At 42.8% G+C, this 14,873-nt stretch overlaps 2 protein-coding genes across 2 annotated transcripts in view; one reads left to right on the top strand and one right to left on the bottom strand.

The window, feature by feature from the left end:
- The window catches only part of dnah9l (dynein, axonemal, heavy polypeptide 9 like), a 34,283-nt gene extending 31,484 nt beyond the window's left edge, over positions 1-2,799 (top strand). The window contains exons 83-89 of the mRNA XM_051406547.1: positions 346-405; positions 768-950; positions 1,159-1,341; positions 1,482-1,597; positions 1,877-1,989; positions 2,122-2,262; positions 2,468-2,799. Of these exons, the coding sequence (XP_051262507.1) occupies positions 346-405; positions 768-950; positions 1,159-1,341; positions 1,482-1,597; positions 1,877-1,989; positions 2,122-2,262; positions 2,468-2,715 (1,044 nt within the window). The 3' untranslated portion in view covers positions 2,716-2,799. The remainder of the gene's footprint in view (positions 1-345; positions 406-767; positions 951-1,158; positions 1,342-1,481; positions 1,598-1,876; positions 1,990-2,121; positions 2,263-2,467) is intronic.
- Positions 2,800-2,888: 89 nt separating this feature from the next.
- On the bottom strand, positions 2,889-13,736 carry LOC127367041 (mitogen-activated protein kinase kinase kinase 20). The gene is made up of 11 exons (XM_051406560.1): positions 13,116-13,736; positions 11,434-11,521; positions 10,128-10,229; positions 9,784-9,849; positions 9,587-9,615; positions 9,342-9,479; positions 8,434-8,520; positions 6,606-6,680; positions 6,343-6,449; positions 4,454-4,634; positions 2,889-4,341 (listed from the first exon to the last, which is right to left on the bottom strand). Exons 1-11 carry the CDS (start codon positions 13,272-13,274, stop codon positions 3,421-3,423), a joined length of 1,953 nt encoding a protein of 650 aa, XP_051262520.1. The 5' UTR covers positions 13,275-13,736; the 3' UTR covers positions 2,889-3,420.
- Positions 13,737-14,873: the final 1,137 nt, after the last annotated feature.

Here is a 14,873-nt window from a genome sequence, read left to right as displayed (position 1 = left end):
GATTGAGGTTGAGGACGGCACACTCGGCTGTGTTCTAGCAGAAGAGGACCAAATGTGAGCTGGCTTTGGCGCAGGCAGTACATGGCTGCCAGATTTAACTGTGTTTTTGGAGTGTAGACTTGGGCCATTTTGGGCTGAGAATCAGCTCCAGTTAGCAATAATTTGACTACTTTTGGACCGGAGACTGCACATACAAGCTAAAGAGTGTCTGGCAACCAGGCATGCCAGATATAGTCCGCTGTTAAACAAAGCAATTTTGGCTACCTAGCCTGGGTTGGGATCATTTTATGTTTTGTACTGTCTTAGAGATATGAAGCAAAGAAATTCTGTTCTTTTATTTCCCAGTTTGACCGGAAGCTTTCTTTGGCTCCTGGGTTTGTCGTCCCCTCCAACCTGGACTACCAGGTAACTTAATAATTTTCATGATCAGATCTCCCTAATGGTGAACATTCAACTGGTCTGAACGTGTAACTGCATCCTGGTGTGTCTTTCTGTGGATGTAAAGCAACTCATTACTGAAAAACAGTAAGTTCAGTCAGCTGTCCTGTAAATAAAGGTTGAAAGTTAAATTCCCACAAGGGCAGTCGATACACAAAATATGTGTGACTGAACTCTTTAAATAAAAGTATCAAATTACTTTCCATGTAGATTGCTATGAATGACAAACATAAATAACAACAACACATTTTATTTGTAAAGTGCTTTTCCATACCCAAAGCGCCAGATGGATGGATATATGGATGGCATTCACCATTGTCTCTCCCTAGGGCTACCATGATTTCATAGATGAGATGCTGCCCCACGAAAGCCCAGTGCATTATGGGTTGCACCCCAACGCAGAAATTGAGTTCCTGACAGTAACATCCGATAACCTTTTCCACACTCTGCTGGAGCTGCAGTCTCCTGATGCTGTGATGGGGGAGGGAGTCTCACAGACCTTGGAGGAGAAGGTAGCTACACCTACATGTTCAATTATTTCTTTATTTTCTTTTAGGGTTTTTCAACAGGAATTAGAAGACATTGTTTGTCCTGTTCTAGCAAACACACAAGTTTAGTGACGCAAGCTTCTCTATCAGTCAAATCTTTAAATTTCTCACAATGGCAGCAGATTACTCAGATTCTCTAATTCTAATAATTACTGACTCCACCCTCCGTCAGGTGAAAACAATTTTAGATGAGGTGCTGGAGAAGTTACCAGAGGAGTACAATATGTCCGACATCACCTCTAAGACAGCTGAACGGTCCCCGTACATCCTGGTCTGCTTCCAGGAGTGTGAGCGCATGAACATGCTCATCTCTGAGATACGGCGCTCACTCAAGGAGCTTGACCTGGGACTCAAGGTATGCTGATACCTTTGTGTGTGTTTGTATGTTTGCCCTCAGCATCTCAACATTGTCTAATGAATTATTATAACTGCTACCTGTAACACCTTCAAGATGTGTATTCACATTGATGTAACAGTTAATAATATCTGTTAAAGGGTGAACTGGCCATCTCCTCTGAGATGGAGAAGCTGCAGACAGCCTTGTTCTTTGACAACGTCCCCGATACCTGGACCAAGCTGGCCTACCCCTCCACCTACAGCCTGGCTATATGGTGTGTGTGTGTGTGTGTGTGTGTGTGTGTGTGTGTGTGTGTGTGTGTGTGTGTGTGTGTGTGTGTGTCTTCGTCAGTATATCTTGATTTGAACAGGTGTTGTGTTTTTAAAAATGTGGCATTACATTTTAGAAGTCATGTTTTGCCAATATTATGATCTACTGTATTAGTATAGTGTGTGGTGTATGTACATATACATTATTACAGCAGATGTAACAAATATATTTGCTATTTTTAGTGTCCAGAAGACTGACATTTCTCTTTTTCTTTGTGTGTCAGGTATAATGATGTGTTGCAGCGTTGTAAAGAGCTAGACAGCTGGACTCAGGACTTATCTCTGCCTAGTGTTGTCTGGCTGTCTGGACTTTTCAATCCACAGTCCTTCCTCACCGGTAACATTTGTGCATACAGATGAGTGTGCTACCTAGGCTTGACTGAAATATTTTCACTATTCTCCCCTCATCATTTTTCTCTTGCGTCATCCCTCATCACCATTATTTTTTCATCTTCTTCTGGCTTTCCAGCGGTGATGCAGTCTCTGGCGCGCAAGAACGAGTGGCCCCTGGACAAAGTGAACCTGACAGTGGACGTGACCAAGAAGTTTAAGGAAGAGTTCAACCAACCTGCCAGGGAGGGTGCTTATGTATACGGACTTTACATGGAAGGTAGACAAACACTGTAATTTGTTTCCTGTCTGTTGCTAGGCAACCGGGAGCACCCTTTTACTGTTGCTGGTCCTTGAGCAAGATACCTATCCTCTCTATATCTACATTTTGATTGAAAGCAAAATCCCCCCATCTATGAATCATTTGAAATCACATCATACGGTACATGTTTTTTTCCCCCCTCTTCACCTTTGTCCTTCCACAGGTGCGAGGTGGGACACTCAGGCCGGGGTGATAACTGAGGCCCGTCTAAAGGAGCTGACCCCAGCCATGCCCGTCATCTCAGTCCGAGCTGTGCCTAACGACCGCCAGGAGACCAGGAACATCTACGAGTGTCCGCTCTACAAGACAAAGATCAGAGGACCCACCTATGTATGGACTTTCAGCCTCAAAACCAGGGAGAGGCCTGCCAAGTGGGTGCTGGCAGGAGTGGCTCTGCTGCTCAGTGTGTGAGGTAGTTTAAGGGTCTGGGGTCAAGAGTCAGAAATTGTTTTATTGGACAAGGTAGGTGTATACTATGTATTACTTACGTATCATTCATACTGTTCCAATTATAACATTTTACATATACTGTAATATATACATATACTGGAGGATGGAGGCTGATTAAAATCACAAAAATGGAATCAAGGTTTCTTTTCTTTTTATTGAAAAATGATAAAATATACAGAAAGAAATGCCAAAAATTCACACACTAGATCACAGTTAGAACTGATAAAATCAAAGCTTGTTTTGAACAAATCAAATCTATGAACTACAAGATTCTCTATAAGCAGGAAAAAAAATATCAGACAGTGCTGCCTCATTAGAGCGGCATTCAAGTGTGTCATTTTGTAACACTTGTACCTCCTACAGTATGTTATACAGCAGTTTTAATAGCACATTAAATTACACAGGTGAAGTCATTCTGACAACGTGACAAAGACAACCTCTAATTGTCTTTTTGCTCCTTCCTACTTCACAGTACACTTGGGTGTAGTATTCATCCATTCAATAAAAAAAAATTAACAAAAGAAATGTGTGTATACCAGCTCTTTTTCAACTGGAGATCCTAATGCACATACTGTAGCTCAGATACTTTATGTGCTAACAAGTCAAAATCTTTCTAGTTTGGCCTCTGTGTGTATTTTCTGTGTGTTTTCTGTGCGTGTGTGTTTCCTAGTCACTGTCAGACCAATCAAGCTCCATCATGTCCATGGCAGCAGTAGCCATGTTGATCTTGGTTCCATGTCGCACGCTGCAGCTCTTCACAGAGTTCTGATTGGACGAAGACCGCATGCTCACCTGCACCCCTGAGTGACCGATGACCCCTACTTCACCTCTAATCTTTTGGCTGATGGCCTCCCTGACCCCCACCTCACTCCTGACACCGTGACCTACAACCTTCATCACTCCCAGGTCACCCATGTTCATGTCCATGTCTCCTAGTCTCTCCATTTCCCCCATCTCATTCATGTCTAAGGACAGCATGTCCCCCAAGCCCCCCAAACTCCCGTGGAGACCCTTGAACATGGTCGGGAGCCTCCCACCTTCTATACCTCCCTCCATCCCTCTCTCATCTAGCCTGTCCTCCAACTTCTCTATCTCCCATCCTGCCTCCTTCTCCCTCTCCCCTTCTGCTTCTCCAAACCCACCTGAGTACCCTCGGACTATGGTGGTCACCCTGCTCCTCTGCATCCCACCTCTCTCCCTATCGCCCTCCTCCCACGTCCTCTCCTCCCTCTCCACCACACCCCCCGGGAAGCTCCTGAGTGTCACCTGCACTCTTCCTCCCTCCATACTCCCACTATCATCTCTCTCCCTCTGCCCCCAGCTTTTATCCTCCAGAGTTCCTTCCTCTTCCTCATCCTCCTCTCCGAACCTGCCCTGCAACCCTCGGAGCATGGCGTGCAGCCTCCCGCTGTCGAGTGAACCCATCCCCCTCTCCAGTGCCGCACTGCTCCCCCTCTCTGTGTCTCCGTTGCTGAGGGTGCGCAGGAGACAGCTAACGCCAGCACTGCTGACCCCTGCACTGTTGGAGTCCTGAGAGTGCGAGCGGAAGAAAGAGCCAGTGGAACCGATGGACATTGGTGTGAAGAACTGATAAAATCAGAGAGAATGGAAAGAGAGCAGGAGGGCAAAGATCAGAAAAAAATATATTTGTATTGTTATTGTTGTTTTCAGCTCTCTTTACTCCACTTTTTCCACTTACTGGTGAGATGTTTGACCGCTCCATGAGTAGGGAGGTCGGGCTCGGAGTCATGTTGGACCTCTCCATCAGCCTCTCCTCCCACAGTCTGAGCCTCCTCTCCCTCTCCTCCAGCTCCTTCTCTTTGGAGTAAAGCTCCCTCTCCAGCTTCCGAAGGCGCTCCAGGGTCGACTCAATTTCACACCTGTAGTATGTGCACACGCACACAGAGTATCTTGTCATCTACTGTGTCTTTGTACATGCAGATGTGACCTAGTTTTAACAGCAACTTTACTGCAGCCACCACAGAACAAATGCCAGGTTCAATTTTAAAAAAACTACTTCAAAGGAGAAAGAAACTGAAATTGATAAATATTTTTAGAAGCGTGTGTGTATGCTGTTGAAAAAATATTCTATTCAAAAACTTAGTAAGACTCAAAGCTAGAGACCACTACATTTTATTTTTTGTTGTTTCGAAAGTCTTTTATAATGTCTTTGTGTCATCTAATCCAAGGTATGTTTGCTACTTTTGCGATGTACTTTTACATTTTGTAATGGCAGGAAATTATGCAATACATTCTCTTCAATATCTTCTATCTTCAATGCCAGCACAACATGTTTACTGAAGACTCAATACTTCTGTTTTTCTTCCCAGAGCCATGTCTCCACCACCCACAATTAGTTTTTTATTTTGTGCATTGCATTGTGGGAAACAATACTGTACACCGTGAGCACACTATAATCAGGTATACTAGATTTTCCCCTTTTTTTCACATACTCAAAACTTGTTTAGAATCAAAACAGCTATATTCTAGTTTCCTATAGCAGACTATGTGAAACAACATATTCAGTTTAACTGACTGTTCCTGCAGATGACAGTAATGCCAAAGGTAAAGAATGAGTCAACAGTGTCAAATATGTAGCTGCAGTATTGTCTGTTACCACAAGAGGTCACTGTGAGTGTTGGTGACTGACTGTCTATGAACCTGCATTCACAAACACAATCAACTCTCACAGCAACTAAATATAGACAGATCTGACGCACAGCCATACCTCCTCTTGTGTTCCTTCCATACCTCCCTATTCATTCATCCCACCCCTTCACCTCCCTCACTCCCCCCTCCCCCTCCTCCTCCTCCTCTCCTTCTCTTGTCCAAGTTTTTCCACCCGTACCCAAAACTTCACTCAGAATTGATTGCCTCGCTGTACTCATGTTAAATATGCACAGAATCTCGCACCTTCTCTCCTCTCCTCCATCCACCTCTCTCTGTGTCTCTCTCTCTCGTCATCTGTCAATTCCTGTTTCCCACTATCCTCGCTGTTTCTCTCTTGTTCAGTGTTTTAGATTTCACATGCACCCAATACATTTCTGTTCCTCCATGAACTTCTTCACTTCTTCAGCTCAAACTTGATTTCCCCCTACCCCCCCACTCTCCCCCCACCTCTCTGTCGCTCTCCCCGTTGTGGAGGGAGGGCAGAGTGGAGGAGTAGAGGAATCTCTTCCATGGACACTTTCCAGAGAGCTTATTATAGACTGAAGTAGAGTACAGGGTCACACATTCAACTTCTCTCCTGAGTCCACAGAACTGTGTATATGTGTGTTGTGTGTGTGTGTGTGTGTGTGTGTGTGTGTGTGTGTGTGTGTGTGTGTACATGCTGGCACGTGTGTTACTATGTTGAATTGGTGTGCATGCATATTGAGTTTTATTTGGAGTAGATTAAACCCCAGACTTCATTTGTCATTTCACAAGAGACTGAAACTTTACTGTATACAACATTACAGAAAATGCCTCATGCTCAGTCTCAGTGCAGATACACTTTTCTTTTGGACGTCTACAAGACTGTGTGTGTGTGTGTGTGTGTGTGTGTGTGTGTGTGTGTGTGTGTGTGTGTGTGTGTGTGTGTGTGTGTACCTCCACTGGTCCTTGTTATGTAGGAAGGAGTTACACTGGTCCGGTAGCCTGCTGTCGTTGGCCATGGTCTCCAGGGTTACCAGCACCTGTTTGAACTGTGGACGCTCCTGTAGGTACACACACACACACACACACACACACACACACACACATAAAACAGCCAGCCGACACACCTGTTTTCAACGTCTTTTAAAGTATAAAAAGGTAGACATAAGCAACATTTTTAGATTTTAACCATTGTATCCCTTGTCTGTTTTGCTTACCTTTGGTTCAGCTTGCCAACATTTCCTCATCAGCTCTGCAAAACTTGCTGGACAGCTGGTGGGGATGGTCAGCCTCTAGATACACAGACAGACAAACACATGCGAATACAAGAAGCAAAAGCCTTTAGTTTCAACTGAAAGGTCATACCAGACCACCTTAATTTAAGACCTTGAATACTTGGCTTCACATCTTAAGCATTTCTACAAAACATTAAATATTCATGACTATAATAAAAAAAACAAGACAGCTCCAAGCCCAAAGCTTCGTTGTACTTAATGCAAGCATGCTGATGTTTAGAATTTTACCACGTTAACCACCATTAGCATGCTAATATATGCTAATAAGCAGTAAACACAAAGTAAAGCTGAGGCTGATGGGGAATGTCATTCGTTTTGCAGGTATTCAAAATAATGGATAAATTATATTTTTGGCTCTAGATGAAAAGTTAAGGGATCAGTTATTATATTATATAATATTATATTATTCTCTGCCAAATTGTCAGGCAATCCTTCAAACATTTCACTAAAAGCCAAAACGGGGCTAATACATATTTCGGTATCATTTATTAAAAGTTTAAACACTACTAAACTTAGCTAAGGTGCTTCATCTGGACTGTGTGGGTGTGCCCAGAATCCTGATTGGTAGGTATGTAACACCATCCACCTCAAACCAATGAGAGGAGCAAAGAAAAAATATATAATAAACATTTTTAATGATAAATATCCATAATTAGAAAACATAGTGTTCATGTTGAATAACTGTGATCACATGACTGTAAGTGAGAAAACAGGTTTTCAGGGCCTTTAAAGCGAAAAAAACAGGCACACTATGAGACTAAGGGGCTGTTTTAATACATTATTTTTGTGTGTCCATATATTCAGATTGTATTACATATTAGAAATCAAGAAGAACAATTCCAAAACAATCGGCTAATCATTTGTTTAGTGTATAATGCACTCTATTTATGAGCTTAAATTGGTAAATTTAGAGCTAAAATTACAGTTTATCATTCTGTAATATGTAAACTGCAGAAACAACAGTAAACCACACCATGCCACTGATATAATGTCCCCTGCATAAAAGATCCCCTGGCATCATCAGAGGTCTGAATGAGCCCAGAAAGCTCCATAGTACAGCACAGTAAATGGAAACAGTTTTCTCTGGGGATTAATCCTAAAATATCACTGACTCTGAGTGGAGAGAGGGCAAGTAAGAGGGTCAGGAAGAGAGGTATAGCAATGGAGGGGAAAATCAGAGGGAGACTGGGAAAGGGAAAGAGAGAGAGAGTTATTTAGGGAGAGTATTTGGAGATTAGCCAACAGCTACGCAGGAATCATGTTCTCCGAGTTGTTTGTTGGCCCCCTGTTTGTGCAAGTGTGTTTGTTGAAGGGGATTCAGGCACGTCAATAACTGAAACACATACGCTGTATAACCATCATCCCACACCTCCTCATAAACCTTTTGAATCAAGCCTCCTATCACTGCAATCTTTCCTCTCCCCCCCCTTTCTCCCTTTCTCCCTTTCTCCCTTTCTCCCTCGTAAAGGCTTTAGCCAGGGGGGAGTCTGGCTGAGCTCCACTGCTGTGTATCCAGGCCTTACAAGAGCAGAGAACTGACATCAGGCCTAAAAATACCCTGCCTCAGCCTCACCAGCTCACAGTGGAAACCATGAGAGCATCGCATTGTTCCTCGAGCCTTCTCAAACTCTGGTGGGTCTACATGCTGACAGTGTGTTCAGAAAGGTGTGCTCACGTGTGTGTGTGTGTGTGTGTGTGTGTGTGTGTGTGTGTGTGTGTGTGTGTGTGTGTGTGTGTGTGTGTGGCTTACCTCTTGTTTTTCCACCACCAGCCACGCAACCTGCAGCCCCTCAAAACCTTTGAAAGGAACCTCCCGAGTCAGCATCTCCCACAGCACCTGGCCACAGAACAGACCGTGTTGGTTCATTCAGACAGGCATGATTTCTTTGATGTGTTGGTTGTAGCTCCAGATATTTAGGGCTTTGTTTTATGTAACTCTTCTGCATGGTTGTAAAGATGTCCATCAAAACAAATACCCACAACAGGATGGCAAAGAAAGCCAAACGGTACTTTTTCCATACCTTATTTTGAGGAATATACTTCACTTTTTATAATTTAAAGGTCCAGTGTGTAACATTTAGGAAGATCTATTGGCAGTAATGGAATATAATATTAATAACTATGTTTTCATTAGTGTATAATCACCTGAATATAGAAATCATTATGTTTATGTTACCATAGAATGAGCCTTTTATATCTACAGAGGCCATGCGTCACCTCTCTCTCTCCCTCCATGTTTAATTGCACTGTTTCTACAGTAGCCCAGAAGGGAGAAACTAAACACTGGCTCTGGATAGGGCCGTATGTGTTTTTTGCGCGTTGCACGGCCACTGTTGTTTCTCCTTCATGCTTGGAAGGGGAGGGTGAAGTGATGGAATAGCGATCTGCAATGACACCGCTAGATGCCGCTAAATCCTACACGCCGGATCTTTAACAAAAGAAGTCAAACGTCAAAGATTTTAAATGTTGAAAGAAGCCAAACAAGCCTGAATTAAAGTCTCTAAAATTGGCAAATGGTTGAATAAAACTGTCTGATAAAAGAATACAGATGTAAGCATTTAAATCCAGATGTCAATACTTGATACCAACCAAAATGTAGTACTGAGGTTTTATTCCTGGCCTCACAATACTGGTATTTGTTCAGTACTGCCAACTCACCACACCATAGGAGTAGGTGTCACAGGTCTCGGAGACAGGCAGGCTCTGAATGACTTCAGGGGCCATCCAGGGAAAAGTGCCCACCACTGTCATATGGGTAGTATGGGAAAGGAACTTAGACGCCCCGAAGTCACAAATCTGAAATCCCGACAGAGAAAGCAGTGAGGGAAAGACCGGTGTGCCCGAGTTCAATGAAAAATGCAAATATGTGTTTGTGTGTACATCACAAGCCCACTGTTACAAACCTTCAGCACTTTGTCTGCTGTCATTACCACTACAAAAGAGCAAACAGAGAAACCAGTCAAATACCAGTGACATAAAATACTAACACACAACAGTTTAACAGACAAATGTCAAAGAGAGCTCATGTTTAGACGTGCATAAGAAGGAGCAGCGCAGAGTTTGAGGAACACATCAAGATGTGTTTAAGGTCATGTGTTACCGTTGCGTGATTTGAGATCTCTGTGAATGACTTTGACTGGAGCTTCTGCATGGAGGTAATGCATCCCTGTAAGGAGATCAAGCATTAATAACTGGTGAAATTTACATCTTTTAAAATAGTTTTTAGTGGAATTTCATTGTAAAATAGCTTGATAATTGGCATACATTATTTTTACCATTCAGTTACCTTAGACTGTAAATGCTTTATGATGACTAGAGTATAACATTATTATAGGACAACGGTGAACATATCGGTTCTCCTTCCTATCAGAAGCGAGGCAATTCGACCTTAACACAGATATTATTTTATTACTATTATCATCATCATCAGTCCTTTATTTGTACCTTTGGCTATCTGTATGGCCCATGTCATGATCTGCTCCATGTCCATCTCCTCACTCTGCTCGCTGGAAAGGTACTCATACAGAGACCCTCCACTAGCATATTCTGTAACACACACACACACACACACACACATAGAAGCAATCATCATTATTAGATAAAGAGAAATCATGTGTACACGGCTATTCATTCTGCATTCTTCTTCCATTCTGCTGGATGTTAACATACTTGTACGTACATCAGTAGGCTACAACTAACCTGTCAGACACAGTTTGAGTTTAATCTTTAAAAACTGGCTATTGAAAGAGTAAACATCCACTTTTATATCGCAGTTACAGCAGATATCACTCTACATGCTTACTACGTCAGTATATTATAATGTGTGAGAAACATGGCACACAGTTAGGCACTGCACACCACACAGAGAAGCTAGCTCAAATCAGTGGAAACGCTCACGACCTTCATACCCTGACCGTCTAATCCAGATTATCTCTGAACTTTTAACCTTTCCCATTTTCCTGTTAAATCTGACAATTCAAAGAAACAAGTAGAAACCAGAGGATAATGTCCAATCAAAGGATGTAACATGGCAAGAATAACATGGATAAATCTGCCCTTTTTAAATGATGGCAAAATGCATTTTACTGGGAACAAAATTATCTTCCTGAACCAGTTCTTCTTTTTGCCTACTGTACTTTTTTATTTTTAGTAAGCGCTGGACTGTTAAACTCCAATGCAGCAAGAATTGTTGCTGGACAAGTCTGTAGTGGTGTGTCGGTGCTTTATCTTAACCATATGACCCCATCCAGGATTACAACCATATCCAAACATGTTGGTCTCAGTTACAAATGTCCTGCCAGAAAACACAGCAAGAACCAGCGCTCAGAGTATACACCGATACTTCAAAACACACACATAAACACTTGTCAGCCATCAGAGCATGTGCTAACCTGTCTGTAAGTAGCACGTGTAGGATACACACTAATAAAGTGATATACACACACACTTGTGTAGTTTTATATGAGAACACCATCTGCCCTGACCCTAGCCCCTTCATGCCTCACCTTAAACCCTGACCCGACCCTAATGGTACTTATATCCATTAGGGTGTAACCCCAAAGATAATAATACACATCTTAGAAGCTCGCTCACATTTGTAGAGCACATTTTCAAAAGATAACTCAACTAAGTTTAAAATACTCCCACAACCATATGTTCAGGTTTTATGTTCTTGTGAGGACATCTGAAAGAATCTCTCACACACACACACACACACACACACACACACACACACACCGTGGAGTCTGACCTGTGACAATGCCATAGTTGGGGGATTCCAGCACAGCTCCATAAAACTGAATGATGTTCTTATGACTCAGGACACTAAGAATCTCAGCCTGGATGAGGAGATGAGAGAAAGAGAAACAGAGGGATATGAACAACAATCCTCCTTCAGTTTTCCAGTATCTGATATTGGCAAGGAAACATGGCTTTAAAGAAATGAAGTGTAAATCATTCCTGATGGCCTGTACACCTAAAAATTAAGAGCTTTTGACTTGTTCTGACAGTGTCCCCGGGATGCCTGGAGATCTGCACCTCTTTCATACCACAGGTTGAGCCTCCAAACCTTCCACATGGAAGTGACAAACATGCCATTAATCTGAAATGACATATGGGTCATACCCTCTGAATATCTGGAATATGTAACTGTTTCTAAGCAACATAATAACAAATCATAAATTATATGAAATCACCCATAAAAAAAAAACACCAAAAAAACACCAATATATTTTCTCAATAAATACGTTTTACTTCCAAAGAGCGGTTTATCTTATCGCTTTTATTCCTATCATTTCTTCCACGTGTCAGTTTGTCAGCGTGTCCAAACATCAGTTCGTGTGCATGTATTTGCAGATGCAGTTTTACATTTGTGAATGCAACTAAGTACATTAACTCGAGTACTGTTCTATACTCGATATTCGTAATATTCAGTACTTGAATATTGCCATTTTATGCTAATTAATACTGTAATATTGCACTTTTACTCCACTACATTTACATTTTGTTGCTAATACGTCTGTACTTTTACTTAAGCAAAACTTTAAATGCATCTGTAAGATTTATTATAGTGTTGTGCTGCTAAGTAAAGGAAATTATTTATATACTGTGTGTGTGCAAAGATCCAAGATCAGTTAAAATATGATTTTAATGTTCACAGGCAGCTCCATTTGACATGAAGTGTTGTAAAAAAAGATTCACGAAGGTTCCGCTGAGCTGCAGTTCACCCATGACCCATCAATTTGTATTTACATACGAACTGTACACATACACTTTCAAGCATGTCTGCCCACCCTGCATGTGTTTGCGCATGGGTGTGAGTGCGAGAGAAATAAGTCAAAAGACTAATCAAACTCTGTTCATTCTGTAGCCGGCCCATGTGCATACATTGTTTAAACCTGCTGCTGCAACCGACAGCAATAACACAATGCCAGATTCACCCACAGGTCACCCTAACTTATAACAGTATCCTGACACTGGGTCTACCAGCCCAGTATTAATAACATGGAAGCCATTGGGGTCATACTCGTGGAGAACCACCCGGGCCTGAAGTTCAGTGCATAAAGCCCCACATGACCACACACCTCGCTCCTAACACACAATGGGAGGAACAGGGGACTGCTGGCATAAATAAAACTGCTCCATCCACAATGAGTGGGAGGAGGAGGGGGACAAGGAGAGGTATGTTTAAGATAAACACATGTTCAACGGCAGACAACAGGGGAGGAGGGGGAGGGAGTTAGCTTTGGGTGTACGAGTCCAAAGAAAATCTGGGAAAATTACTGGAAACTGATTCATGTTGAAGTTTAGAGCAGCAGATGAACAGATGAGTCCATAACTTGTACAAATGATATGTCTCTGCAGCAGGAGTATATAATTGCTCTGTGTGTGTGTGTGTGTGTGTGTGTGTGTGTGTGTCTGTCTCTTCCATACCTCTTTGTCAATCTTCAGAAGCTTCTTCACAGCCACTTCCTTGTCCTGGGAAATCCAGAGGGCTCTGTAGACACTCCCAAAGCTGCCTCCTCCACAGTTCTCATAGAAGAGCAGGTCCTCATGCTTTATCTGCACAAACGACGAGCCAGGGGACGACATGGCATACTGACTCACACGCACACAAACACACACATATACACACACACACAGCCCAAAAAGCTTGCACGCTCAACCACCGGCGCTGCCCCAAAAGTATACAAGTCACAAATCACCACAGAATGCGCTTGACGGGTAAGAAATGAAGAGAGGCAGAGTGGTTTCCACCACAGGGTCGGAGTGGATGTTGTCAGTCAGCAGAACGGATAGTCAGAGAGAAGAAACTAGAAAGTGTTGGAAAGAGAGAGAGAAGTTTGCTCCCTGTGAGTCAGGAAAAGTTGAAGCCCCCTCTGTCACTACTACTAGACAAGGTATTACATTGCCTGATAGTGGTGATCCGGTGTAACTGCAACACAGCACACACACACACACACACACACACACACACACACACACACACACACACACACACACACACACACACACACACACACACACACACACACTCACACACAAATGCACAGAGCGTGAAGATGAAGGGGAGGTGAGTGTGGGTGAGTGTCTGTAAGTTACGGTTTGTAGTTAGTGTGTGTAGTCTGCCTGTAGCAGACACACTGTTCAAATATGGTCACTGGCATCCAGGGCATTCCTTCTTCCTGGATAACTGTGGCTATATAAAGCTCTCCATACACTACACACACACACACACACACGCACACGCACACACACACACACACACACACACACACACACACACACACACACACACACACACACACACACACAGATATACAGCTCTGGCCGATAGTGTGTCAGACATAATAAATCAGTTAGCAATGAGGGTCATACTTAAATCCATCTCTCACACACTTTGCATCTAAAAACACACATCGGAGAAGCCAGGCAGCGTAACTGTGTGTTACTCAACCCGACAGGAATGACCCAGTGACATCATTAAGCAAGATAGCCCTGCTGACATCACTGCGTGGGGACAGGTGAGATCAGCTCGGGGAAGTTAGGACTTGTTGACAGTAATTGAGTGCAAGAGGGGACTTAATAGTGATTCATTGGATAAATAAAACATGACTTAAAAGTGTGAAGGCCTGCTCGCAGGTCCCAGAAGCTGCAGTGAATCATTGCACTCCATAGTATGAAAGTGTTGGTTCAGAACCAAATTCAGAGGGCTTCTTCCTCTGGGGAGCAGACATGAGACCAGCAATCTGCCAGCTGGAAAATCAAATCTCTTCTCTGCAAGTGGAAAGTTTGTCACATCAGGGTGATGGTAGAGTTCAGGAGGCGGATGGCCAACATTCATATTCAAAAATGGCTCCTCCCCATGAGCATCTGCATCGAATTGCGTTGCCATGTGTGAACTAGGCTTTTATGCGCAGAGCTGGTGATTTGGCCCCATAGGTGGTGTCAGACAAAAGATCACGTGATGACCTCAAATGGATCATCAAGGGAGTCAATGTTGTTGCAGCTTAATTCGCTCAGATCTAGCAGACCACTGTGCAAACACTCGTATACGATATTCTACAGTATTACCTGTTTCTAATATTCATATTGAAGCAAGTTTCATGTCTTTCATATTTTATATTTACATAAAATGAATAGATGGCAGATAGAGAGATAAAAATGGTACAAAAAAGATGCAGCAGAGCT

Source organism: Dicentrarchus labrax, unplaced genomic scaffold (genome assembly GCF_905237075.1).
Source record: "Dicentrarchus labrax unplaced genomic scaffold, dlabrax2021, whole genome shotgun sequence".
NCBI classification, from domain to species: Eukaryota; Metazoa; Chordata; class Actinopteri; family Moronidae; genus Dicentrarchus; species Dicentrarchus labrax.
Note: the sequence above shows the minus strand (reverse complement) of the source record. Positions and strands in the feature narration are given on the sequence as shown.

Excerpts from the sequence above, each read along its gene's own strand:
- LOC127367041 (XM_051406560.1), bottom strand. The coding sequence starts at position 13,274 with ATGTCGTCCCCTGGCTCGTCGTTTGTGCAGATAAAGCATGAGGACCTG. Across the intron at positions 9,850-10,127 it reads GGCCATACAGATAGCCAAAG|GGATGCATTACCTCCATGCA; the intron begins GTACAAATAAAG and ends ATCTCCTTACAG. Across the intron at positions 8,521-9,341 it reads ACACCTACTCCTATGGTGTG|GTGCTGTGGGAGATGCTGAC; the intron begins GTGAGTTGGCAG and ends TTCTGTGGCCAG.